We start from the raw sequence: 27,896 nt of genomic DNA on the forward strand, positions 1-27,896 counted from the left end.
TTGAAGTTCTTTGACCTTCTCCTACTTAACCCTTTCTCACAGTATGCTGGCAAATCGAGTTATCTGACATTTTTAATCAGTATAAACAAATGAATTATTGTATTACCGCAAATCTGTTATAAGTGTAGTCAGGACACTGTTGGGTTTCTGTGTGTAGAGTATCGTGACACTGTGTTTAGCTGCTGTTGATCAGGGCGATGGGAAAGGGGAGGCCCCTTTCCCAGCCCCCTGCGGTGAGCCCCCTGCTGGGCAAACAAGTCACACCTCTCCACAATAACATTGGCACAGAGCTTTTTTGAAAGTGAAACACCTTATACAACTGCCACAATAAAATTATAACATTTAAACCTGGCAGGCTAGGTAATAAATAAATAAATAAATAAATAAATAAATAAATAAATAAACAACAAATTCTTAAGTCCCTGAGTGTCTACTTTCATATGAGCCATTAATCACTGGAATGGAAATTGCATTTTTTGGCCTCTGGTAAAATGAAAGATCTTCTAAATCGTTACATCTTTGTCTATATGTAGGTGGCATACATGGAAATTTACTGTGAGCGAGTGAGGGACTTGCTGAACCCCAAGAACAAAGGGAACCTACGTGTAAGGGAGCATCCTCTGCTCGGGCCATACGTCGAAGACCTGTCCAAATTGGCCGTTACCTCTTATACGGACATCGCTGACCTCATGGATGCTGGTAACAAGGCCAGGTGAGAACAGCAGCACTGCTGCGAAACAATTCCCAGTTCGATTTCCTTGAGACAACGAAACTTCAGCGTGGTTGATCGAAAGTGTCTGGGAGTATTTGTCAGTGATTCTGACGTCTCGTTAGTGTGGGCAGTATACAGGAAAGCGTTATGTTTGCTATAAATAGCAATTCTCGAGCGGAAGGCTGTGACTTTCAGTGGGACTCGCTGATTGCGTGTGTTCTCTTGAGGACGAGCAATGCGTCTCTAATCCTCCTTCACTAGTGCTCTGGGGGTTTATTTGTGAAATGTGTCACATAAAACCCATTTCCGAGTGGATCCTAGACTACTGCGTTGCCGCTACAAGAGTTGTGTCACTGTCTTATTCTTATTCTTGCACGCTCTAGTATTTTCCAGGATTATCTTAAGTAAGCGTCACACACTCTGGTGCAAACAATCCGAACTACGAATACCCTACTAGATGTGGCTCTTAGTGATTGGCTGAGTTCTTAATGAAAAATATGGGTCAATGATATTTCACAGTAGGTGTATGAAAGGTGGATAATAGGATGATATAATATAGATTACATCATGAAATACTTAAAAAAAATAAATAAATAAATAAATAAATAAATAATTTAAAGGTCATAGGTATCATTGGTACTTTTACAACTTTGACTGCCTCGACAGTTACTCACTAACTGTAAATAAAATGCTGTTTTCATTTGTTGGCACATTATAGACCAGGGCTGATCAAGTACATTTTGTAACAGTCCAGTTACATAAAATGACTACATGGCAACAATAGTTACATTTTAATGGCTGCAAATGGATATAAATAAGACAATTCAAGGTTATGTTTTTTTTGCTTTCATAGCGGCGATTCATGGTACTGGTTTGCATTAGCGCCATGAAGTCAAAAGATGAGATATGTGTTTTGAATAAACACATACTTCTCTGTCTATTTAGTTTTCATCATCAACTTTAAAAAAAAAAAAAAAAAAAAAAAACCCATGTCATCAATTGGTTATTCAGACCAGAGCGGGTACTTGAAAGGAATAATCTAGGAAAGTCTATCACAACTTAAAAGTCTCTAGCTGCTCAGATGGGCTTCCTTCTGCTCTATATCAGTTACATAAATGAATGTGATTTATATAATCCACAGCAGAGGATTTGCACTGGTTCATGTTTTGAAAACTAGAGAACAATGGCCGGTTTAAAAAATATATATATTTTTTGTAAGTACTCTGTTAAGATAGGTAAATGATAAGATAGTATTTCCTATATTAAGATTACAGTAAGCCATGTTAATTAAATCTATTTATAGACATTTTTTTGCTACTGTCAAGTTTGAAATAGTCTTTATCAATTGCTAGATTTTTTTTTAAATTTACTTCAAAATAAGTTGATATATAAATATATAAATTTGCCCATATTTGAGAGATTGTCACTAGCTACGATATCAACATTAGTGTGTAATATTAGATGAGGTTTTGGTGTCCTCAACTCCTCTCTTCTCTGTAGGACTGTGGCTGCCACTAACATGAACGAGACCAGCAGCCGCTCGCATGCCGTCTTCACCATCGTCTTCACACAAAGGAAGCACGACAACGAGACGGACCTGTCCACAGAAAAGGTCAGAATCATCACCTCAACCTACGAAAGGACAGTCGCCCAGTTCGTCTATTCAGGGAGAGAGGCAGCCATACTGCAGGCTTCAGAGGGAGGGAGATGTCCTACTTGTCCTGTGTACAGCTTATTGTGTGCTGGCTTGAAGCACAAAAGCATCTCTGTTGCGTCGATGTATACTGTAGCCATTGTGCGCTGTCACTGCATTAGCTTTTACTACACAGGCTGCACTTAAACCCTCTATTTAGCTATACTCAACCCAGTGTTCCCTTGCTAGCCAAATATGAGGGCAATAGAGAATAAAAGTGTAGTTTGGCCTATGAGCAAGCATGTACATTTGTGATGTACAGAAAGTATGCAAAACTATGGAGACCAGCTTTTGTCTATTCTGTTGATTTGAATTGGGTTTGTGGTATGAATGTCCCACTGATATCTTGTTTCAGGTCAGCAAAATCAGCCTGGTGGACCTGGCAGGCAGTGAGCGTGCAGACTCGACTGGGGCCAAAGGCACGCGTCTGAAGGTACACACTCGTTTTATTGTTCTTTGCACATGGCACAGGATTTTACAAGAACAGATGCTGCTTTAAAGAGACACTCTGAAATAACATTGACACATCTGTTGCAACATGTCTATCACTTACAGCGAAGCAGTAGTTTGTAGAGCAATTATTTTGATTACATCTGCTTTTGGAGGGGGATGTTTCTTTTTCTTTTTCATTTTTTTTTGGGGGCACAGTAACTAATGCAGAAAGAAGCCTGGTGTGGGGGAAAAAAAAAGCGCCAAATCCTGCCAAAATGCTGAGGCTAAAAAACAAAATCTAGTTTTATGCTGCTGTATTACTTAAAAGACATGTCCTTGTCAAGGAGAATTTCATTTATTAGATTTCATAAAGTCAATCAGTCGTTCATTTTTTTTTTTTGCTTCACAGGAAGGTGCAAACATCAACAAATCTCTGACTACCCTTGGAAAGGTCATCTCTGCCCTGGCTGAGGTGGTGAGTATTATCGAGCATTATTATGGAGTCTATTAGTCTTGCATGGACTTCCTGTCTGTCTGTCTCTATCTCTCCTGCCTGTCTGACTGCAGTGCTATAACACTGTGTGCTGTCTGTCTGTCTGTCTCTCTCCTGCAAATGCTTCCCTACCCAGGATAACTGTACCAGCAAGGTAAATCTATGCTCCTGTGCTCAACCAGAATTCTCTAACTCCTATTTCAAACAAGACGAACTGTCAATCCCGGCATTGTCTAACCTTGTTTTCATGTTCAGTAGTGAACCTCTACCCATTATCACTCAACCGTTAATGTCTATTTTGTTTTGAAATTAACTGCATCATGCGTCTAACACACGATCTTCCCAGAGTGGATTTTAATTGCTGTTCTTGTGAAACAGAGCAAGAAGAAAAAGAAGACCGATTTTATTCCTTACCGAGACTCTGTTCTCACATGGCTCCTGAGAGAGAATTTAGGTATGTGTGCTCAGCCACCAACTTCAGATTAATATTAATTAACAAACAAAATAACTAAACAAACAAATAAATAAATAAAAATAGCAATAACATTTATTTATTTATTTATAATGAATGAATGAATTTTATTATTATTATTTTCTTTATTTGTGTTTAAAAAAAAGTCATTTACACAGTACCATTCATTCATATAATGCAGGTCACACAAGATGTGAATAATAATAATAATAATAATAATAATAATAATAATGATGATGATGCTTGAAAGTTTGGGAACCTTTAGAATGTTCTATATTTCTGCATAAATACGACCTAAAACATCATCAGATTCCTGAAAGTAGACAAGGAGAACCCAATTAAACAAATGAGACAAAAATATTATACTTGGTCATTTATTTATATAATATAATATAATATATGGGTTCCTTCAACAACTCTTTTTCTTAGGTCCTCAGAAATCTCCTTAGTTTGTGCCATGATACGCTTCAACAAATATGTGTTGTGAAGATCAGACTGTAGACTTAGATCCCTGTTCTTTAAATAAAACAGGGCACTCACTCACACCTGATATTCATCTCATCGATTGAAAACACCTGACTCTATCTTCACCTTCAAATTAAACTGCTAATCCTAGAGGTTCACATACTTTTGGCACTCGCAGACATGGAATATTGGATTGTTTTCCTCAATAAATAAATAAATAAATAAACCAGGTATAATATTTTTTGTCTCATTTATATATAAAGAAAGCAAAGGTTGTTTAAAGCACTGTGGTCTGTAGCAACTGTAGGCGCTTCTTTCTCAAGGTCTCTCCTGATGTTATCCTGTTGCATCGTTTCCATATTTTTCTGCTAAGATTAATGTTTGAAGGAAATTGATTTGTACTTGTATTAACTTCCAATTGCTTTTTGTTCCAGGTGGGAACTCGAGGACGGCTATGGTGGCTGCTCTGAGCCCTGCTGACATTAACTATGATGAAACCCTGAGCACCTTGAGGTACACTATACTCCGTTATGCTACACTTCATCACGGGCCTCGTCTACTCTGTCTGTTCGTGGGGTGCGGTGAAAGAAAATTAAAGTACCATAGAATTTAAAAACATGATTGAAAAACTGTTTACCCCTTTTTTGGTGGCTTAATCCGATTATGTAGATTTTAAAAAGTAGGCTCAATAAAGATGTTAATTATTCGAGAATGAAAACGAGTAACTAGAAAGGTTTAGCAGTAGGATGTGCTTTGAACTGGCATGGCAGCTATCTTGGCTAATATTAGTGATGAACTAAATTGTGAAGTGTTTTATTTGAACAGATTTGATTATACTGTTTTATGAATGACCGAGATTATGCCAAAGCAAATAAAAACTTCAGTATGAAAAAAAAAAAATCACACTCGCTCATATCTAGCTGTGATAAATGAAGCCTAGTTTCATAGCGGTTAGCTAGCTGACTAGCTATCAGTACATTCTGACATTGTTAAAACCAGTGTAGTTGGGGAAGGGCTTGGAGTGTGTCTAATTTGCATATTCATGAGGATAATGGGGGTAGAGATATTACTAGACCATTTTACCAACTTTATTATCGATTAATTGTTTGAAATGACACATTTAACATTAATTAGCTGCTAAGTTCCAGTTTTGTTCCTTATTAATTGTGAGAGAGAATGTGAAGCTTTAGTCGTTGCGCTTTATTTTCTGTTTATTTCCTCTCCTCTGTCTCTTTTTCTTTCATTCTCCATCTTCCTCTTCGTGCTTCACTTCACCTCATACACTTTCACACGCCCACAGATACGCCGACCGAGCCAAGCAGATCAAGTGCAACGCTGTGATCAACGAAGACCCCAACGCCAAGCTGGTGCGTGAGCTGAAGGATGAAGTCACCCGCTTGAGGGATCTGCTCAAGGCCCAGGGTCTTGGGGACATCCTGGACAGTAAGTCAGGACACAGCGCCTCCAACAGGCCACCATCACCCTCACCCATCATTCAGCACAATACATATATAAATCTGGCCAGGCTTTCATCTATCTTCCTCTCTGCTTTGATCTAATGCTTTGCTTTCTCTACATCAGGGACTTTAGGCATCGACAGCTGCGGGGACGGCTACGGTGAGCTGAAAGAAACGGTGCTAATTTGCGCATGTGTGCATTTGACTTGCTGCTTTCTGCCGCCGTAGCCTGTTGCTCTGCTATGGCAAAAACACCAGTTTGGCGTAGATTGCATAGGTCTAGAAGACTTTTATTTGCGTTTTTATTTTGTTATTATTTTATACAGACTAGATAAGGACACTTCCCTTCCAATGTAACGAGAGCAGATTTTTTTTAAGCACACTGGCTAATTTGTTAAATTTTTGCATTTTCCAAAGCTATTTCATCTGTTTTGGTAACATTTAAGCCATAGCCATCCCTACCATTGATGCTTAAAGTCAAAATGATCTTCACACTACTCATGTTTCTAGACCAGATCTCATCAAAAAAAAAAAAAAAAAAGACACATCGGCACACGTTTGTGAATTTATGTAACATACATATAGATGATATGTAAAACGCTGATCGGTTAACTATTAAGCTGATCAGAGTTTTGTAGGTCTTAAGACTTAAAGGTGTATTCGACTCATAAAAATGTGCAGTGAGCAGAATACAGTTGCTTACCCATTCTTATTCCTGACAATTTAGTTATTGTAAACATTATGTCACTTGGTTCTATTAGAATAATACCATTTCCTGCATGCACTTTGTAGCACAACATAAGCTCGTTCCATCACACCTCCATCTTTTAATGTACATGTCTTGAACTGCCTCGTCCATCACCCCTCTACTCGTCCTCTCAACTCTGACCTCTCACCCTTCTCCTGTTCTTCCTGCTTTCCTTCAGTCGAGCCATTGGGGAATGATTACCCTGGAAGTGAAAGCAAATGTGTGTATATGTGTGTATGACCTTGCATCATCCTTTCCTCCATTTCTCTCTCTCTCTCTCTCTCTCTCTCTCTCTCTCTCTCTCTCTCTTCCTTCTTGCTGCTGAGAGCTTAAGCATCGCTTCTGGCTCTCTCTGGAGTCAGACCTCTGCATGTCTGCATTTTTCATCTTGCCAAAGCTTTAGGCACAAGGAGTCCCAGACAAATTAGGTGTAGTTGGTTTAGGAGCCAGGAGCAGATGTATGACAGATGGATTGGGATTGTGCAGTTTCAATTAAAGACTAAGAACTAATGCACTTTGCCCCACCTCTGTGCACGAAAATACTCCATGTATAAGGCATTATAGTCATTTGTAACTCTCTTCCATATACTTCACAGTAGTAAAGGAACTGTAACTCTTTTTCATTTTAAATCATTTTCCACTCAAGTCATTTGTAGTCAGACAAATCAGACAGGTCCGTTTGCATGTTAAGTTAAAACAGCAAACAACTTTTGGTGACCCAGATTTCTATATTTTAAAACTACATTAACCTTGTTAGCCTTATTAATCCAGTGCAACACTAATGAAACAAGCATTATACATTCACTAGCCATCTTAATAGGAACCACTGGCATAAGTCCAGTGCATAAAATCATGCAGATACAGGTCAAGAGTATTGGTTAGTATTCAAATCAAACATCATCATGGGGGAAAACTGTCATCTCGGTGACTTGGCATAGTTGTTGCCAGTCGTGCTGGTTTGAGTATTTCAGAGACTTCTGATCTCCTGGGATTTTCATACACAACACTCTCGAGTTTACACAGAATGTTGCTAATAACAAAAAAAACATCCAATTCTGCGGACGGAAAAGCCTCGTTGAATGTAGAATGGCCAGACAAGTTCGACTGGTACAGACAGGAAGGCTACAGTAACTCGTATAACTACTTTTTACAATCGTGGTAAGCAGAAAAGCATTTCAGAATACACAACATGTAAAACCTTAATCCCCGAACAAACCTGCCTTGCACCAACAACCATGCACGGTCAAGGTCACCAAGATTTTTCCCCCCGTTCTGATGTGTGAACTGAGGCTCTTGACCTGTATCTGCATGATTTTATTTATTTATTTATTTATTTATTTTTTACATTGTGCTGCTGCCATATGATTGGCTGATTGCATGAATGAATAGGTTGCCAGGTATTAAAATAGGTTGTGAGTGTACACCAGACATATTCAGACATATACTTTCAAACTTAATGCATTTGAGGTAAAAGGAAAGTTGTGGAAATTTCATTTTGGCCAAACTATTCCTTTATTCCTTTACATTGCCCCATTTAGCTATGACCTAAATATTTCCCCATTGCATTTCTCTCTTCTTGCAAGTAAATTTTTTTTTTGTTGTCATGTAACTATCCATTACAGGTGACAGTATTGAGTCTATGCACTACAGGAGAAAAGGTGCATTCTTTTATTATTATTTTTCTGTGCAGAAATAGAGGTGGATTTTAGTGAGTTGCTGTGCAGTGCCAGATTGCTCTAGTTTTTAACCCTGATAGCATTTACACATTTACTGTTTCCCCCTTGTCCCACTGGTACAGTCTCCTTTCTTTGCCTGTCCTTGTCCTGGTCTCATATCCTGTTACACACACAGTTCCTCTTTTTAAAAAATCCACAGGGGCGAAAAAGCAAAGAAATGTGTGCTCCTTTTTCCGTCTGTCTGGGAGTTCTTGACTTTCACTAAGAGGCGTGTGCGTTCAGTTTCTCTAGCGTTAAAACTGTTTTTAAGCCCCAATAGGGTGCGTGCACTGGCTGTTTAAATTGCATGAATCCTGCGCATGGAGCAGAAATGTAATGTGCTCCCGCTCAGCAGCTGTAGCACCCTGGAAGATTCAGGAGAGATCCATTTATCACAAAGGCGCTGAATAGAGTGAAAAGGCGGCCGAAATCTTTCTCCAGCCCCCCAGCAAGAGGTTTCAGCAGTCCATTCTCAGTCACCTCAGGCGCTCCCATGACCATTCTGTGGAGCTCAGTGGTTCTGTTCTTCAGCACTGAGAGCATGATGACATTCTGAATGATGTGTGGGTGTGTGTGTGTGTTTGTGTGGGTGTGGATGTGTGTGAGTGTTGAAAAGCCCACAGCCTCACAGTTTGGAACTGTAGCATGTATTTTCATATAACCCCCTTCCCCTTCTTTTTCTCTCTCTGTCTTTGGCCTCTGTGCTGTTCTTCTCACTTCATGTCTCTTTCCTCTTTGGAAGTAAAAGTGGTTTCCACACAGGTCCACATGATCAGTTTGAAATTAATCATTAGTGCCCCGGTGTGTTTATGTCCTCAGTGCGGTTGGATTGCAGTGAGAGCTTGATTAATTCCCAATTCAACCCCACGAAGCCATATATTTTTATGTAATTATTTATTTATTTATAATTTAGCACAGTATTCTTTGTGCTCAGTTGATTTCCATGTCCATATTTATACCTAATGTATGTTTAAAAAAACAAAACATATATATTTAAAAAAACATTTATGGCATTAAATAACATTAGTAAAATATACTAGACGTTTTATTTATACACCAGAGTATTACTTATTTGTATTGAATAGTTTTCAGTGATAAAAATAATGGACCAAATAAGACAGATTATATCCACCTGCATTAACCAATGTTTATTCCATTAATAAAGAAATAAACATATGCTAGCTGGTTAACAGGCAACGTTTGTAAATGAAGCAGAATAGTGAATTTCAATATTTATAACTGGAGACCCCCATTCAGTGAATTAGATGACTATATGAAATGAACCGTTGTGGTTGTTCCACAGTATTACATACAACTATAAAAGGATAAAATATGATGCCTCATTCTGTAACTAATAAAAAGAATAAGAGGAATAAAACACTTCAGGATATGCTGTTATAGGAAAATAATCAATAATAGGGTGGTGTGATGCAGCAAGTTGCAAAGTGAAGTTGATTAATTTCCTAAGACAAGACGTCCTGAAGTGTTTTATTCATATATCTTTTACCACAGTCATTTGCCAATTATTTTTTATTAAATAAAGAATGACACATACAGTACTTTCTATCCCTTTACAGTCATGACTTACATTTAAGAAGCTATAAAGAATCTTTTGCTCACCAGTCTCATGCTCTCTCTCTCTCTCTCTCTCTCTCTCTCTCTCTCTCTCTCTCTCTCTCTCTCAGTTAATAAGACAAAACTTTTCATGTTGCACAGACACCGGAAAGAGTGAAGATCTCCGTTCTGGGTGTGCTTAGTGAACATTTAAACAAACATAACGTTACTTACTTTCCCACGTTAACATTACTCATGGTTTATTAATGCTGTGGTTTATTAAGACTAACGTTAGTTATGGTATATATTATAGTTATAGTAAATAATGTTAGTTGAGGGAACCTTAATGTAAAGCAGAACCATTTTTATAGTCGCTAAAATTAATTTTATTAATTTATATTCGCTACAGTCTTAATTTCACTCGGGTTCATACTCAATAGACTAATAGGGGATAAAGCACCCCCTTGTTTAAGATTTGCACTGGACTATAATGGGTCTAACAATAATAAATTCTTATTTAATGTTATTAAATTTGTTATTAAACTTGCACTACGCACCAGGTATAATGGCAAAAGGTCACAATTTGTCTCACCAGTTCGAAATACATTACACATAAACAGACTGGTATGAAAACCACTGCTTCCTCTACCTCATCTTTGGATCACTGCGTTTGTTTTTATCCTGTACTGTGTACTGTGTGTCTTACACTGGTCTTTCCTCCTCTTTGTCCCTTCTCTTTCATTCTCTCTTCTCACGTGTCTCTGCCATTTTCACTCCTCTCTTTCTCCTCTCGTCCTCCATTTCCTCTCGTGTCTCCTCTGTGGCTCAGACCTGAAAGATATACACAACAGTCAGCATAGATACATGCTTTCTTCCGAGAATCAACGGCCTGGCCATCTCTCCACAGCGCCTATGGGGTCTCTCACAGCCTCGCCATCGTCCGGTTCTCTGTGCAGCCCCACAGGCCTGCAGTCCGTCTGTAGCATCCAGGAGCGCATCATGTCCACTCCCGGAGGAGAGGAGGCCATCGAGAGGCTCAAGGTACGTCATCGCCAGCAGTGTCAGCTATTAATGCTGAGTGATATGATGATATAATATTGATATTGGGATTAATTATGTTTCAGTACATTTTTATGAAATCTCGCCCTGTAATGCTAGTTTTATATCAGTTAGCTCACTGGATGGTTCAAATATTTCTACTAATCCATGTTTATTTAGCTGCTCTTTATTATTGTGGACGTTAAATAAAATTCCCCAACGATGAACATAACTATAAACAGATCAAATGTACACTATGTTATGTAAAATAAACAGTTGTCACTGTGGGCACATTGCTGTAGTATCAGAGGAATAAAACACTTCAGGATGTGCTGTTATTGGAAAATAATCCACCTGGTCATTATTTTTCAATAACATGCCTTGTTGTGTTTTTATTTCTTCAGTGCTTTTGGATTCTCGAGTCTCGTTGCTCATACAGTGTAGTAGTTTTAAATCACAGATTTATTTTCTAATATGTTAATGATATAATATAATTAATAGTAGCAGCTAATTCACAGACTTGTATTACAGACCATCCACATAATTCAAACCTATAACAAATTGATTGTCGTTATAACAAAGAACGTGGTGAAGCTTTCTGTAAGGAGAAAAAGTATTTAATGTTTCTGGAAGGAGTCTCCAGTATTACTGAAGTATAGCAGTCAGAGGTAAAGCTGTTTTCATGGTGCAGAAAAGTCTTCAGGGTAAGACTTTGCGTTTTGTGGTTTATCAGTAACATGACAATCTGCATTTTTTTGTCTTAGTAACTTCATGAGAGAGAGAAAAAGGGAGAGGCTGTTAAGGGAATGGATGTTTATAGCTTTAACATATAAATTAAGAGTAACTAATGGATGGACGAGCACAATGTGCATTTCTGTAATAAAATGTAGGCAAATTGTTCTAGAAATGGAATAAAACACTTTGAGGCAGGCTGTTAAGGAAAATAATCAAACACCTCGTCTTGTTTTATTTCTCACTTATCAGTTTGCCACATTATGTTCTTTTAAAATGCATTGATACTGTTTTGCTAGTATAGTGTTTGCAAACCTCATGGTTGGTATGTATATCATGTATCATGAAAATGTCTTGATGTATTTGCCATATTTCCTACTTTCCTCGCAGTCCTGTCATGTTTTAAGCTAAAATCCCAAAGCTACCGGCCGTGTTGCTTTTCCTAATAGATATGTAGGAAAACACAGCAAGAGTTCAGTCTATGAATGCTCTTTAAGCTCTGATCTGATTTAGAAAGTGCTTCTGGCTCTGATCTTTGTTTGCTTTGTTGCCATGATGAGTATTTCCACTGAATAAGGTTATGAGCGGTTCAATGGAAGACACGTGGCTAGTGAGCTCTGCTCCAGGCGTCTCCTGATTCCACATCCTACCCGGACCTGACTCCTTCATGAGCTCATAGGCTTGGTCCTAGAGATTTATTCCAAATGTTCTGCTGCTGATAAACGGTAACATTAGAAGGGTCCGAGGGATTTTATCCTTAGTTGTGATGTTGAGCTGAGAATCCTGTTCAAGAGTAAAGTTCTTTTTGAGGAACCGTTTGGAAAACCTCTGTTTTTTTGTCCACGCATGAAGAATTGACTGTGCAGGTGATGGACAGTTATTATTTTTAACACAAGGCGAACATGACTGTCTCGTCACGTTCCTCCTATTAGCGTTGAATGTACACGCGTCATCCTCGTGCGTCCTCTCCTTCTCGCTCTTGCTCTCTCTCTCTCTCTCGCTCTCTCTTATTCGCTTGCTCACACTCTGTTCAAGTTAGAGCATCTCGCCTTCCGGAGCTGTAGTTTCCATGGTTACCGCCACGGCCCGCACTTTTGTGTCATCCAGTGACGTCAGCCGCCAACGCAGTTCAGAAATCAGACTGAAATAGTCTGTTCTTTGTGGGTATTAGTCTTAAAAAGGACATGAGAAATTAGTAAAGACATTATTATTATCTGTTATGTCGTATTCTGATCGTAAATATGAGTGGTTTGCATCAGTGAAGCATAAAAATAAAATAAAATAAATCATGTAGCAATGATTGACATTTTTAGATCTCTATTACTAGTAATACGTCATTGGTAGGACTGTGTATCCGGTTCTTTATGATCTGGAAATCATAATAAATATTTTATATTTAATTGAACTGTCTAAACAGTCAACATTGTCCATAGAACACTGCTGAAAGTCAAAAGGAAAACAAGTCCTGCTTTCGAGAGCAACAGATGGCATGGGTGTTAACCCTTTAGGAAGGATTTTGAAGGGGGGGGCTTAGACTGTAAACTTCCTGTGTTTAAACTTCCAGATGGTCAAGTCTTCCTCTTTACGTGGGACAATAAGCAGGGACGCAATAAATAATCCAGGGAATAAACCGTTTCTTTAGTCTAGCTTTATTTTCCACTTCTAAGGTTCTAAGGTAAGGTTTATGAACAGTATAGCAGTCAGTTACAGAGATCAAAGTGTGCTTCACTTTGGCGGTTTGGTGGTAGGATTTTTAATAAAATAGTAGAATAAGTCTGGGTGCAGCTTTTCTTTCCTGTCATAACAGCCAGACTAAACACACTTATTCGGATTATACAGATTATAAACAAATTATATACGAGTTACATCTGCCTGGCTTTGGGCATTACTGCCCCTTTTGTCCTTGGGTTTGACACGTTCAATGGATCCTCTACAAATCAATATCGTTTAATCATTAAACATGGCAGGGTGTCTTCTGAATCCAGAGTCTGAAGTATAGAATAAAAATAGGCCAGTTGATGTGAATAGGCACATTCTGTAAAAATCATTCGCATTTTTATTTTATTTTGCTCTAGTGGTCACTATAGTATTGCATAATGTATATTTCAATTCAAATACATTACAGTGATAGCAGTTATGTTGTTCTTGCCTATAATGGCTGACATTGCAAGAGCATGTCTGTCTCCCCCTACAGGAGTCTGAGAAGATCATAGCAGAGCTGAATGAGACCTGGGAGGAGAAGCTGAGGAAGACCGAGGCTATCCGGATGGAGAGGTCAGTAAAGGTGCAGCTGAAAGGAAACACTGCTAATGTCTAGAACAGTGTTCTATGATCTCATGCATTTTATATCTCACGTCATGGTCTGCGAAAGGCTGTTGCAGGTCCTTTTTTTTTGTATTTTTAAAAATGTTTTTTAAAGGAATTATTTCCTCCTGCTCCAGTCCACAGCCATTAGCCTATTTTTACCCTTAAAAAAGTGTGCATCTTTTGACCCCTTTAAACTACAAGCTTGTTATTGGTTTTAAAGCACTAATACTAATGTTAATATTAACTAATATTAACTACTCAGTGAGTACAGTGAAAAAAAGGCTGGTGAATTGTTTATAGTTGCTATAACGTAAGTGAAAACAGGAACTAATTTGAAACATGAAAATTGTCAGCGTTGACAAATTGCTGTATTGTAAGAGGAATAAAAGACTTTTGGATGTGCTGGTATTGGAAAATAATTAATTTCGGGGTGGTAATCATTGTAGAATCACACTACCTATTCTTTACATAATGGCAGATTTATTATACTTATTATTTTATTAAGGCCTTTAATATGTCGTTGGTCCTTGTGTTTATCAGTGTATAATAAAAAAATAATTACAGTTGTGCTGAGAAACCAAAATTATTATTTGAAAACCCAAAGAGTTCTGTTCACAATGCTTTTTTTTATTATTGTGGGCACAGGGTGAATTTGTAAAATATTTTGCCTGGCGCGTATTTAACAGGTGTCTTTCTGTCTCCTCAGAGAGGCTCTGTTGGCAGAGATGGGCGTTGCAATCCGGGAGGACGGGGGAACCCTGGGTGTCTTCTCTCCTAAAAAGGTACAACATCTGTGCAGTTCAAGAGGCCATCATCGCCTTCTGTTGTAGCTGCACACTCAAACTATGCATGAATTACCTTTTGGTTTGCTTGTGTTCATTAGCATGTACAAGTTTACTCATATTGACAGTGAGACAATATTGAGACGATTCAAATTCATTTGATTTCCTTGTCTTTTTTCAAATTTATTTTTGCTTACATTGTGTTGGGGATTTATTAGTTTGGTCATGACCGACCATCTTCTTTGTCAGTGGAAGATTTTAGTGTTTTTTCATCTAATCAGGTTTGTATTGGTGTTATGAGTAGTTTCCTCCATTATGTAGTGGAAATTTAATTTCTAGCCAACCGAAATCCTAGTAGTAGATTCTAGGCTTGTGTGATTTAAAAAAAAAATAAAATAAAAATCAAAATACACGATAATCGTACAGAAACAATAACCTAAAAAAAGAAAGAGGACATAAGAATTTCTTCCAGGTGAAATAATATTAGCAACTGTGCAGTCAGGAGCTGCTTGCTGGCAGTGCAGTAGCACAGACTCAGCTCAACTTGGTAAACAGTAAAAAAAAAAACAACAAAAAAAAACAACATAAAAGTACATTTTCAGTATAATCTTTTAAGAAATCGGTTGTCTAATGTGTAAATGGCCAACATTTTCTCTGTTAATCTGCCTCTCAAGGTGTTTGGATGCACCCGAGTGCTGACCAGTGCAGGAGAGCAAGAAAACAACAAAAACAAAAACGAAAACAACCCCAGTATTTAAACACTTTCTAATTATTCCATAATAATATGCTCACTGGCTCATCTCCTCTTTTCTAATGTTAAACTGTTCTGCAAATGGTCTGCACTTATAGTGCTTTTTTAAACTTTCCAGTTCTACAAAGCGCTTTACACTGTGTCTCATTCAGCCATTCAAACACACACACACACACACACACACACACACACACACACACACACACACCAATGGTAGCAGAACTGCCATGTAAGGTGCAACTTAGTCTTCAGTGTCTTGCCCAAGGGCACTTCAGCATGTGGAGTCATGTGGGTCGGGAATCAAACCGCCAACCCTATGATTGGTGGACAACCCGCTGTACCACCGCTCTAAGCATCCTAGATTCTGTTAAATATATTTAAGACAATTTTCTAAGAATAGTTTCGATTGCAGTAGGAGAGGTTCCATAGGTACAGATGTTTTATTTTTTTTCCCTTTCCCTCTCTGTGTCTGTGTATTGTGTGCTTGATAATCAGCAGTGGAGACTGACGAACAAAAAAAGCGTAGACATGATAAAACATGTCTCATGTCTTATTAAAGAATGTTAAGAGGGTTAATTATTTGTCTGAGATAATTGTCCAAATTAGCTAACTGTTAATACACTGACAATACATTTCTAGTGCAAATCTAAGCATGGTCTAGATTATCCTCTGAGGAAAAAATTTTGGAAAATGAATTGTATGGCATCACTGAAATGTGATCTCCCAGTGAACTGTGATTGCCACTCGGGAACATCACACTAGCTCTAGTCATGATTAGCGTCACTGTGTCTGGAGAATCTGACAGCACAGATTCTTCAACCTGACAGAAGATTAGCGAAGGATGGATAATGAAAATAGGGTGAAAGCGTGGTAGGTGTGTGATGGCCGTTATCAGCTATTCTTAATAACTCAGTTTTCCCAGTTAGCTTAATACATAGCTCCTACATAGGTCCCTCTCTTCCCCTCTCTATTACCTGTCTGTCATTAATATGTTCTCTAAAGCAATCTGATTTTCTCCATTTTGATTTCATTTCTGTTCTTTGACTCTTCTTTTTGTCCCCCCATTGCCTCCCTTAACTGGGTTGATCCTGCCAAATAGCTTTACGCTGAAAGGCCTTGTGAGCTCTTTGCTGACTTTAATGGGGTGTTTTCCCCAAAAAAGGTTGGTGGTTAAAAAGTAGACTCGTGATTACGCAGTAGAAGCTTAAAATAGGTATGCTTTCTATAATCCCGTGTAAAAGTAGCGCTGAGTTTGTACATCACTAGTATTCCTCCTGTGCACTTACTGACAGAACTGTCTCAGGTAGATTCATTAAATCGTCTCTCTCTCTCTCTCTCTCTCTCTCTCTCTCTCTCTCTCTCTCTCTCTCCACAGACCCCTCACCTGGTTAACCTGAACGAGGATCCTCTCATGTCAGAATGCCTGCTGTACTACATCAAAGATGGAGTTACAAGGTATGGAAAACAGTCCTTTTGCTCATTAGCTGTCTTCTTTAGATTCACACACCTTCAGCTTTTTGGTTGTTGTTTTTTTCCATTTCACGATCCCAAAAAATAGTGAAACAGTGGCTTTGTGTAGGATTCACTGGGTCACGTTCTATATTTTAGCATATTCATAAGTCATTATAACTGTGCTTATAATTCTTTGTACAATGGTAATGATTCCTTGTAAGAAGTGTAATCTTACAGTACTCTAATAATGCATCGTAAAGCTCTAATAATGGGCTATAAATAATTCATTGATGGCTTATAATCATGTTTTACAGCACGTTCTACCATTCATTATAATGCCATGTGGTATGTTGTATAATTATAAAGCAACTATAATACTATTAACAATTATAAAACGGTTATAAGCATTTCATCTCATTATTCCGTGCCTCCAAAAATGACATGAATGCATGTATTTAGCACCTAAGATAGCTTTGTGTCCCTTCAAGGTTCATTAGGTGCTACATACTGTATGTGCACCCTTGTCATTTTTGGATGTTTTGGAACAAATTAATTAAATTATTACTATTTATTTTTTTAAGGAATAGTTTAACATATTCACTTTACTTGAAGCGCTAAGTGATGACATTTTCACTGTCTATAACGTTTTTATGATTGTTACTAAATATTACATTTGACACTTGTGTTACAACATGATAATTATGTCACATTATCAGAACTTTATCAGCCAAAGTTTATATGCTTACAATGAATTATTACCAGCTTTCAGACGATTATAAGAGCAGTTATAATGAGTTATGGATATGGGCTTCATAGAAAGTGGTACCTTCTGGTTATTTATTTATTTATTTACCGTACTTCACTGTCAGACTGGACAGTGTTTCCAGGTCAGTGGTACAGCTTTACGTATGTCCCTGTAGACCAACTAGCGAGTGATTGCGCCTCTGTGTTGACAGGGTGGGCCAGGCCGACGCAGAGAGAAGGCAAGATATTGTTCTGAGTGGAGCGCACATCAGAGAGGAGCACTGCATCTTCCGCAGCGAGCGGAACGCCAACGGAAACGGTGGGGTTTTGCTGAAATCACACCATCTGTTTGTTATGCAAACGAATTTAGAGGAACACTCAGCATTTTTCAAGCCATGTGCCGTGTCTGTCGTGTATCTGTGATCATCACAGAAAAGAATTTCAGCACATTTCTCTATTCTGAGAAGTGGAAAAAAAAACCCCAGAGAAAACCAGTTTGTTAGAAACTCATGTAATGGAGGTGTGAGGGAAGTTCTAAGAGTTAAGAGCTTAATTAAGAAATACTTATGAGTGAAAAATTCCTTAAAGTGTTGTACTACTGAAGTATTTATTTAATGTATCATCAGCCTATCGTCTTTAGGATTGTTTTATTCAGATGTATCCTTTGATTTGCATTATTTCTAGCTGTTGCATCTGAAATTTCGAAAGGTTAAATGTTTCTTTGATTAGAGGATAATGTGGAGAGTTAGTGGCTTCTACACCAACATTGTTCTGAGACTCTAACTTTATATTGCAGTGTGAGCTAATTGAGTCTAGGCTGATGTCCTGGTGCTGGGTTGTGACTGAATGACTTTTCTGCTGACTCTGCAGTGATTGTATTGCTGGTGCCGTGTGAAGGCTCGGAGACATATGTGAATGGCAAGCGTGTGAACGATGCTGTGCAGCTGCGCTCAGGTAAGTCCTAAAGCCTTCACTCACTACACAGTGCTTCTGTATGGAGCATAGAAGGAATAAAACACCATGAGGCATGTTGTTATAGGAAAATAGTCAACACTGGGTTGGTGTAATTAACACTCTGAGGTTGGTTATTTTCCTATAACAGCGTATTATATGTTAATAATAAAGGTCTCCTTACAGGAAGCATCACCATCATCAGCTCAATTTTCCTTGTTCATAAACAACCCAAGTCCCTGTGAATGAGTTGTTACTATAGAAATGATAAAGTATTAGAACGTATTGATATAAACCTATGATTTGCATTACTGAAGAGCTACTCTTCTAAAACATTCATCAACACCTGACCAATCCAATTTGAGAATTCAAGAACACTTTATGACCTTGTTGGTTATCAAGATGAGATATTCCATGTGCTGTTATGGTGGCGCCAAAACCCAACGGCGGTATTGCCTTACTCGTTTCTCAGGTAATCGTATCATCATGGGGAAGAACCACGTGTTCCGCTTTAACCACCCTGAGCAGGCGCGAGCTGAGAGGGAGAAGACACCATCAGCTGAGACGCCCGTGGAGCCTGTGGACTGGACTTTTGCCCAGAGAGAACTTCTGGAGAAGCAGGGCATTGACATGAAGCAGGAGATGGAGAAGAGGTACCGCAGTGCCACCTGGCCATGTTGGCTTTAGGACAGAACTCGTAGCACAGACCTGATAACATTAATCATTATAAAACCACTGCAGTGTTGTGTTATAAAATCTCTGTCTATGTTTAATGCTGTGGTAATCCTGGCTGTTATGAATAGGAGATATAAGATGAAACGGAACCGCTTGCTCATGATTGTGTCCTGTACTATATGGTATCTAGGCTTACAGAGATGGAAATCCTTTATAAAAAAGAGAAGGAGGAGGCTGATCAACTGCTTGAGCAACAGAGACTGGTAAGCCTGATTCTATACGCTCTCAGACTGAGTTGCATCAAGAAAGACTGATTTAATCCAAGTTAAATCTTAAAGTTTAATCTGTACCAAATTTGTAAGTTTGCTATAAAATAATAAGTATTGCTTTTTGTCTTGGTTTTAGCTTATGAACAATTTACCAATATAGGTGATCAAACTTTGGATCAACTTTGGCTCTGTTAACTTGACTTCAGGTTAAATTTCAGGTTAGGATTCATTTTAGTCTTGCACCTGAGGTGGATTTAATTTCTGAAACGCCATATTTTAGAAAATCTAAACGTTCCTAAATGGAAAGTCTGTTGCTAGTTTTCAATGCAAATGATGATTGATTTCTAGAGAAGTCATTGCTGTTTACGTTTTTAGACTAGGGAATCCATCATGGTAGGCAATTGTAATCCAGTGTAAGGGTTTTAATAGATGACAAATATTTTAACAAACTGATTGGTTAAATAATAATAATAAAAAAAAACCTAGATCAACAACTTGCTGATTAGCTTTGTTGGTGCAACCAATCTTCAGTCTGTTGTATTTTTTTTTATTTATTTTTTTTTGTGCGTGTGTGTGTTTCGGTTGTATTAATATTTGGTATTCATTTGGGAACCACTTTTAGGTTTTTTCATTTGAAATATTGCTTGTGTTGTCCTATTTTGAGGACAGACTTTGAAATAACAGTGTGCTTTGTTTGAGGGGAGAGATGTGCCATTCTGTATTGGTGGCCAAGAGTGTTTGTTTATTTATTTATTTATTTATTTATTTATTTATTTATTTATTTATTAATTATTTTCTCAAGTTGCTAATGTTAGTAAATTAATAAAAACGAACACCCCAGGTCTTCCTCGTGCTCTGATGAAGTCCAACCAGCACTAATTCTGCACTCTGAGCTCTGACACCTCGAGATTTTTGTGTGTGTGTGTGTGTGTGAGAGAAACCCTTTTTCCCAGTGCATGGCTAAACCTCTTTGCATGGAAATGAAATCCATTCTGACTGAGATAAAGAGGTGAAAATTACATTTACCCACTCTATTCCCGACATAGTTAATATAGCAAGATAATAGATTTTTCAAAGTTTCTCATTACAATTCCTTTTGTAGATCTGAAGAACTGTATCTTGCAAAACAGCATCAGCAGAAGAAAAAGGATTTGCATTTGAAATAATTCAATCGAAAACCTGGTTTATTTGCCCTTGTATTGACCACAGTGGTTTTGTAAACAAATTACAAAACGCTGGCCTTTTTGGTTTATTTCAATTTTGTCTAAATGATGTATCTTGTGCTTTTAATTCTGTTGCTGCCTTTGCATGGTCTGTTTGTAGTAGCATGATCTCTTAACAGTACAGTTTCATTTCCAAGGTGTGCATAGAGCCTGACGTCAGTGGTCGTTGTCAAGCAGTGTTGTTAAGCTGGTCAACTTTCTGTTGGCTTTTGATTTTGCTCAAATAGTTTTCTGTTCGTTTTGTTTGAGTTCGCTGGTTCTTCAATGCAGTTGCTGACGTCGTCAACGCATTGTGATAATAACCCAAGATTTCTGCTGTAGTTGATGAAGGCTAGTGACAATGTGGTTTCTCATTGAGTTACACACATGTCTGATCGAACATAAAGGGCATGTGCTTGAACACAGTTATCTGTGCTGGGGTCCTAATCAATGATGACAAGCTCTCCAATGCTCTGGTGATCTCATCAGAAAGAATCACACCAACACAACATGGCACTCAGACATGACACACTGCACTCATATCCCAATTGCAATTATGCAGTCATCATCTGTCTCCTGTTAGCGCCTTTGCTATCTGGCTACGATTTGTCCTGCACTCTGCATACTTGGGAAAAAATGAGAAACTGCATTTTCTCTCAACTAACTTCTTAACTGTAGTGGTTGAAATCGATGCTTTTAACTTCCTTCCAGCCTGTCCTTCCTCTCTTTTTCTCTCTTTACTGACCCATAATAAACACGCAAGAGTCTTCTAACCCACTGCTAGAGCTGTATCAACTCCAAAATCTCCATCAAGGACTTCAAATGAGGGAAATGCTCCAAAGATCCACTGGCTTTCTTTCTGCATGCCTCTGAAGCATGTTTCTGGTGCAGTTTCCAAGCACACAGAATGAAGAGGAGATGAGCAGTCTGTTAAAAAAGAATAAAACAGTCAACCAGAGCAACATCTGTCCCCTTTTTGTTGGCGTTTTGATCATATCATGATTACGTTTAATACTGATATGCAACTTGGGAACTCTGTGTACATTTTATCCTATGTAGCTTGTAAAAATGGTAAGATTCCTCACTGGAACACAGTCTTTCATTTTGACAATGCTTAATAATAATAATAATGAAATACGTGTAAATGCCAAGCTTTTGGTGTTGGAACACCACATTTTAGGAATTCACTTTTACATCAGGTAAAATTTACCTATTGATGCAAGTCATAATCAAAGGTATTTGATATAACTGGTAAATCAACTTGGCTTTATTTGCTAGTATGGTAAAGATTTTTCAATGGTAGCCCTTTCTTTTATCAAACCTCGCCTAAATTTAAACCCCCTTTCAACAAATTTCACAGATGCAAAAGTTCCCATTTTGCAGATCATCACTCGTATCCATTCCTTACAGAAAACATTCCTTTTCATTTGAATTCCTCATTTTAATTTCTCCATTTTGTTCCGCACTTTTTTGGTTTTGTTTCCTGTTTTGTTCTTTAAAGGACGGAGACTCTGATAGTGGCGATGACTCTGATAAAAGGTCATGTGAGGAGAGCTGGAGACTCATCACCTCTCTGAGGGAGAAGCTGCCTCCCAGCAAACTCCAAACCATAGTCAAAAAGTGTGGCTTACCCAGCAGTGGCAAAAGAAGGGAGCCTATCAAAATGTACCAGATCCCCCAGCGCCGTCGCCTCAGCAAGGATTCCAAGTGGGTGACCATCTCTGATTTGAAAATCCAAGCAGTCAAGGAAATCTGCTATGAGGTTGCTCTGAACGATTTCCGCCACACCCGTCAGGAGATCGAGGCTTTGGCCATCGTGAAGATGAAAGAGCTGTGTGCAACATACAACAAGAAAGACCCCAACGAGCGAGATTCCTGGCGAGCGGTCGCTCGAGATGTCTGGGACACAGTGGGAGTCGGGGATGAGCGAATCGAAGACGTCATCACAAACGGGCGGGGTGTAAACGATATGGATGAGCTGAAGGTGCACATAGATAAGCTGGAAGATATCTTGCATGAAGTGAAGAAGCAGAACAACATGAAAGATGAAGAGATCCGAACCCTCAGGAACAAGATGTTGAAGATGGAGAGGGTGCTGCCTTTGATCTCTGCCGAGGGCCAAGAGAAGACTGAACCCAATGGAGCCATGAGGCCCCGCAGTTCCAGTGAAAGCATGCCTCCATCTGAAGACAAAGGTGAAAATGAGCAAGGTGACGATCAAGTAGACAAAACAATGGGTGACGATCCCTCGTTCCGGCGTGGACACATGCGCTGGATGCGACAGGAGCAGACACGGCTGAAGAACCTCCAACAGCAAGAGATCTCCAAGCAACTTCGCAGGCAGAGTGGCCCGCATCGCTTCATCCCACCTGAAGACCGCAAGCTGCGCTTTCCTTTCAAAAGCAACCCCAAGCATCGCAACTCTTGGAGCCCTGGCACGCACATTATCATCACAGATGAGCAGGTGATTGAGCTAAAGGTTCCCAAAGAGACAGTGCAGGAAGAGGATGTGACCGAAGAGGTAGAGGAACCCAGGAGGCCGGCAGCCTCCACCCATGCATATCCACCTCTTCCTAGCCCATTAGGGCAGCACAGAAGCAAAGACCTGGAGCAAGGCCTAAGCCAAAGACATAACCAAGGCCACAGGAGCCAGCAGCCCCATGAACGAGGCCGCAGCAACTCCTTTAACAGTAGCCAGCGGGCCTCTGGCTCAATGGAGTCCCTGCACTCTGGGGACAGAAAGCAGCAAACTGCGCCACAGCAGGCATTTTACCAGCCGCGCTACAACCAAAGCCAGCCTCATGCTTACCTTCATCCACATCATCAGCAGTTCCATCAACCCTGGCACTACAACATGGATGGCAGCTACAACTACCACCAGCAATACCCTCACAACCACCAGCAGCACCACAACAGCTTTCAGACACCACCCCGCATGCGCAGACAGTTGTCAGCCCCTAATTTGAAGGCGGGACGGGAAACCACAGTGTGAATTGGAGCAAGGTTTCCTTTTATGTACTGAAACAAATAGCACTATTTTTGCCACACCACAGACCTACAGAGACAACACACAGCATTGGACAGCTTGTCCTCATTGAATCAAATGGCCAGGCGTGTTTTTTGTTTTTTTTTTGCAGTCGAGCAGTGTTTTATTCAGTGGTTGTTCTAAATTACATCTGTTTGTCTAACAAAAGTATATATTGGATATTGGTGATGTTTTTTTTTTTGTTTGTTTTGTTTTGTTTTTTTGTTTTTTTAGATTAATGTTATCCCCCTTATTAAAATGAAATTCTAGAAGTGTGCTACACTAGTTTTAACTGGTTAACTGCACCAGGAAGTTTTCTGAGCCATTTAGATTATTTAGTAGTTCCCCAAGTGTTTAATTGTTTGTGAAACTTTCATTGGTTAGTCAAGCATTGATTATTGGATAATGTATTTCTCCAAAATATTCTGCCAGGTCTTTTTAATTTGCTCAGTTTAAATAAGCCCCAGCACTGTTTCTCAGTTACCTCTTGCAGTTTAGCTAAATAGGATTTAGAGTTGTTCTGCTGCTTTTCACAACATATTTCAAATCCTGAATAACCACTACTCTGCTATCATAACAGACCTATAGGGGTCATTACTTGAATTTACCGTTTAAGTGGCACTACATTTGCTCTTCATCCTCCATTTTTTGTGTTGAAAATATGCAACTTATACATTTAAAGAATGCTGGAATAACTGTTTGAATGTGTATGAACTAGAGCTCCAGAAATGTAGCTAATGTCCAGATTTTCCATTTCAAGGAAATTTACAGTTGTAATGTATTATGGGTCATCTTGCATTTTTTAAAAAAAAATTCTTTTTAACTAAAGAATGAATTTAAATGTACTGTAGGTTCAAAAAGCCCTGATGTTTTCAAGAAAGGGTTGAAGTTGTTTTTAGAGAGTGTTTTGAAAAATGAAAAAAAGAAGTGCCTCAGCAATATGTAATTTAGTTTCCTTCTGATTTTGCCTATTAACTATTATGGAAAAACCCATTTTTAAGATGTATTGATGGGTGGATCAATTTTTAATCACACACAAAATGTGCATGTATTGGTGCCTGTTTTGTTTACCATGATTTTTTTTCCCTTGCTGCATATATTAGCAATCAATGCAAGTCTTTTGGTAAAGTTCAAGTTTTAGCAGTCTTTTCAGAAGAAAAAAAAAAGTTTTCCGCTGCGTGCTTTGCTTCTATTGTTCCTTGCGGCTGCATGCTACACTCTAAACTTCAACGCAAGGCGGGTATGCGGGTGGTGGGGTTGTTTGGGAGGCATTACGTTCCCACAGGGGCAGAAATGGTGTTCTAGAACTATCCTTTGCTCTGTGCATATAAACAGAATCTCGCTTCACAAGAGCACTCGAGGGTTCAGCCCAACTCTAGCCACAGCTCTGCATGATCAGAATTGCATTTACTTTCTGGTGGGCCGAATGTGTGCTCTGAACCATGAATGCACAGACAGGGGTGTCTGACGGGACTGTTGCCATGGTTTCCTGGAGCTCGTTTTAAACTTCCAAAGGAGATGAAGAGCAATAGTAAAAGGAGTCTATGCATATCTTTTGAGGGAACTTTGAAAGACAAATCAGAATGGACGTAGTATACTCTTTTAAATTATAAGTCAGAAGATGGTTGTAATCTTGCTCTTTTAACTAAATCTATCACAAGTATTACAACTCATACATAGATCTCTTACTGTCGGTACATAGCTTTCATTCGAAACTTCAATGAGAATAGTTGCATTTAGGAACGCGCCACCATTTACTTTAACTGCCAAGCCACTGTGTTGTCTTGCCTTAATATTATTATGTAATGGTGTGTTTGCTTCCTTCACAAAGCACACGTATACCTAATTTGACTATACAGCTTGAATGTTTCTGTGTGCCAGAAAAAAAGGCCAATTTCAGCAATATAACGGTATAGCATTGACCTTCTCACTCCAACTAAACTGTAAGTGAAGATACAAGAAGAGTAAACTCAATTACAGAGCTCTTCCTTAACTGCCTTCCAGTGTAGCACAAAATATGCAACGGGAATTGCTTGAAATTTGCTATAGTGGGTGTGTCACTTGTCAGAGAGACATTGTTATTGTTGTTTTCAATGACTATTGCTCCAGTTAGGAATGTTACATAGAACATAAATGGTGCTGACAGCAACTCCAGCTATCATAAACAGCACTGAGAACAATTTATAGGATGAAATAAACTGGACAATGTATATTGTTCTTTTTAAAAATGACGTGTCAGTTTGTCTGACCTGTGTTACTTTATATGCAGTGGTTATATAAAAAGTGCCTCCAAATGGCCATGTAAAATGACGTTGCTTTTTTTTGTTTTGTTTTGAATCAGCATTTTGTGCAACTTTGGTGTTTACATGATTTTGCTGGTTTATTTGGGATAGCCGTGTCACATTGTAGTCCATATTGAATGTCAAATAAAAAAAAAAAAAGGCAAAGTTCTGACTGCAGGTTCTATGGACAGTCTTGAACCTAGTTTCTGATGTTTTAAATATTCTACTCTGTACATTATTGATTTTATTTTTCACATATTAACACACTATTTTCTTTCCACTGAGTAAATACTTATATAAAAACAGTAGAAAAAATATATTGGTTCTCTGTTAACAAATAATGACCTAAAATAACACCATTAGTAGCATATGGTAATTATTTTCACCCCAGTACATGTGTTATTCCTTGATTTAAGACTGATTAAACTTGTGGCAATATGTAGCGGGAACATGTACATTAAAAAAAAAATCTGCACTTACACTGGCTCTTACACCTCTACTCTGTACAGCTTGCTTCTCTAGAACTCACTTAAAAATCGTTTATGGTAGCACTATTTGAATTGTTCTCCACTTGATATATCGCTTTGCTTGTATTTCCTCATTTGTAAGACGCTTTGGATAAAAGCGTCTGCTAAATGAATCAATGTAAAGTATATTTAATATCAAAACATTTCATTCGAACACGTTTCATTCGATCTGATAGGGGAAATAATACTATGAGCAGATAGTTTATTACCCTGCAATTTGCACACAATTTGCATCCACTTCTCTTTAGTTGGTGATGACCTAAACACTCAGTGCTTTGTTTTCAGGCTATCCTGTTGTCATAGGCTCTTGGAATCACATTTATTACACAACTTACACCAGTGGAGTGCAAGAGAGAGATGAAATTGTTGTTATATATTTCCCTCAAATACCCTTATGAACTTTTCTCTACCTAAAGTGTCCATTTACAATTTGAAGGTGTATAAAGTTTTGGAACCTGTCCCTCTGGGTTTCTTGTATAAAGTATTACTTATTACTGTAGTAAAGAAGTGCTAGAGCAGAAGAAAGGAGGATTGTGTGTGTGTGTGTGTGTGTGTGTGTGTGTGTGTGTGTGTGTGTATATGTGAGAGAGAGAGTGAGTCTGCATGTGATTAAAGCTCTGCTCTGTCCTCTGAGCAGTATAGCAAATGCGATGAGCTTGTTGGTGATAACTTCATGTGTGATGAATCATGAGCAGCAGGCAATCTGTAGCCCCGCTCATACCCACGGCCTTCCTTCCTAATCCGCTATTTACTAATGGTGAACAGACTGTGGTCAGGTTTATGTGCGTGACTCCAACATGAGCCATGATTTTTCCTTTTTTTTGTTGTTTGTTTTCAAGAAAAATGACATTAATTTTCTCTTTTTTTTATAACAAGAACTTCATAGATCCACTCTTTACTAATGTTTCCTAGTTTGAGGTAAGTACATCCTGTATTTAAAAGAGGATTCAGTAATTTCTAAGGCAGCTCTAATGCTCTAAAACTGAGTGAGCCAGAGCAACTGACTGCAGATCAGATAAATGTCTGAGTAGGCATAGTTCTAACAGATTTATAACTTTAGAACTGGTTTTATCTGTCAATTTGTGACTTATAAATCTTCTGTTTACTTTATTTAGCTAGTGGTCTAATGTTCCCAGTGAATATGATGAATATGAACTAAAAGCAGCTGAAATGATGAACATCAAAAAGATTTCAAAATCCTCTCAGCAATCTTGCCAGGTCAACACATTTGATATATGGGTAGCATCAGAAGTGAACATGAACAGTTATTAAGTTTCAAAGCATCGCAGAAATCCTGTAAGAATAGCACATTAGCTCTTTGGCCTAGCATTTATTATGAGCATTTATTAGGAGTTGAAGGTCTTCTCTGAAATCCTCTCAGGTTAGCATGTGTTAGCTAATTGGGTTGCATTTGTAGT

At 38.5% G+C, this 27,896-nt stretch overlaps 1 protein-coding gene across 7 annotated transcripts in view; it reads left to right on the plus strand.

Annotated features, from left to right (window-relative positions):
* The window catches only part of kif1b (kinesin family member 1B), an 87,363-nt gene that overhangs the window by 27,872 nt on the left and 31,595 nt on the right, over positions 1–27,896 (plus strand). For 2 of the 7 annotated variants that reach the window (XM_053644079.1, XM_053644084.1), the window contains exons 6-21: positions 534–712; positions 2,213–2,324; positions 2,761–2,838; positions 3,247–3,312; positions 3,709–3,784; positions 4,702–4,780; positions 5,568–5,710; positions 5,849–5,884; positions 10,571–10,782; positions 13,706–13,785; positions 14,525–14,600; positions 16,727–16,806; positions 17,760–17,866; positions 18,418–18,501; positions 18,971–19,151; positions 19,364–19,436. In XM_053644079.1, the coding sequence (XP_053500054.1) occupies positions 534–712; positions 2,213–2,324; positions 2,761–2,838; positions 3,247–3,312; positions 3,709–3,784; positions 4,702–4,780; positions 5,568–5,710; positions 5,849–5,884; positions 10,571–10,782; positions 13,706–13,785; positions 14,525–14,600; positions 16,727–16,806; positions 17,760–17,866; positions 18,418–18,501; positions 18,971–19,151; positions 19,364–19,436 (1,662 nt within the window). Of the gene's footprint in view, positions 1–533; positions 713–2,212; positions 2,325–2,760; positions 2,839–3,246; positions 3,313–3,708; positions 3,785–4,701; positions 4,781–5,567; positions 5,711–5,848; positions 5,885–10,570; positions 10,783–13,705; positions 13,786–14,524; positions 14,601–16,726; positions 16,807–17,759; positions 17,867–18,417; positions 18,502–18,970; positions 19,152–19,363; positions 19,437–22,145; positions 26,431–27,896 lie in introns of those variants that run through there. The other 5 variants (XM_053644082.1, XM_053644085.1, XM_053644081.1 and 2 more) reach the window with 4 other exon arrangements.

The sequence above is a fragment of the Ictalurus furcatus genome, chromosome 15 (genome assembly GCF_023375685.1).
Source record: "Ictalurus furcatus strain D&B chromosome 15, Billie_1.0, whole genome shotgun sequence".
Taxonomy (NCBI): domain Eukaryota; kingdom Metazoa; phylum Chordata; class Actinopteri; order Siluriformes; family Ictaluridae; genus Ictalurus; species Ictalurus furcatus.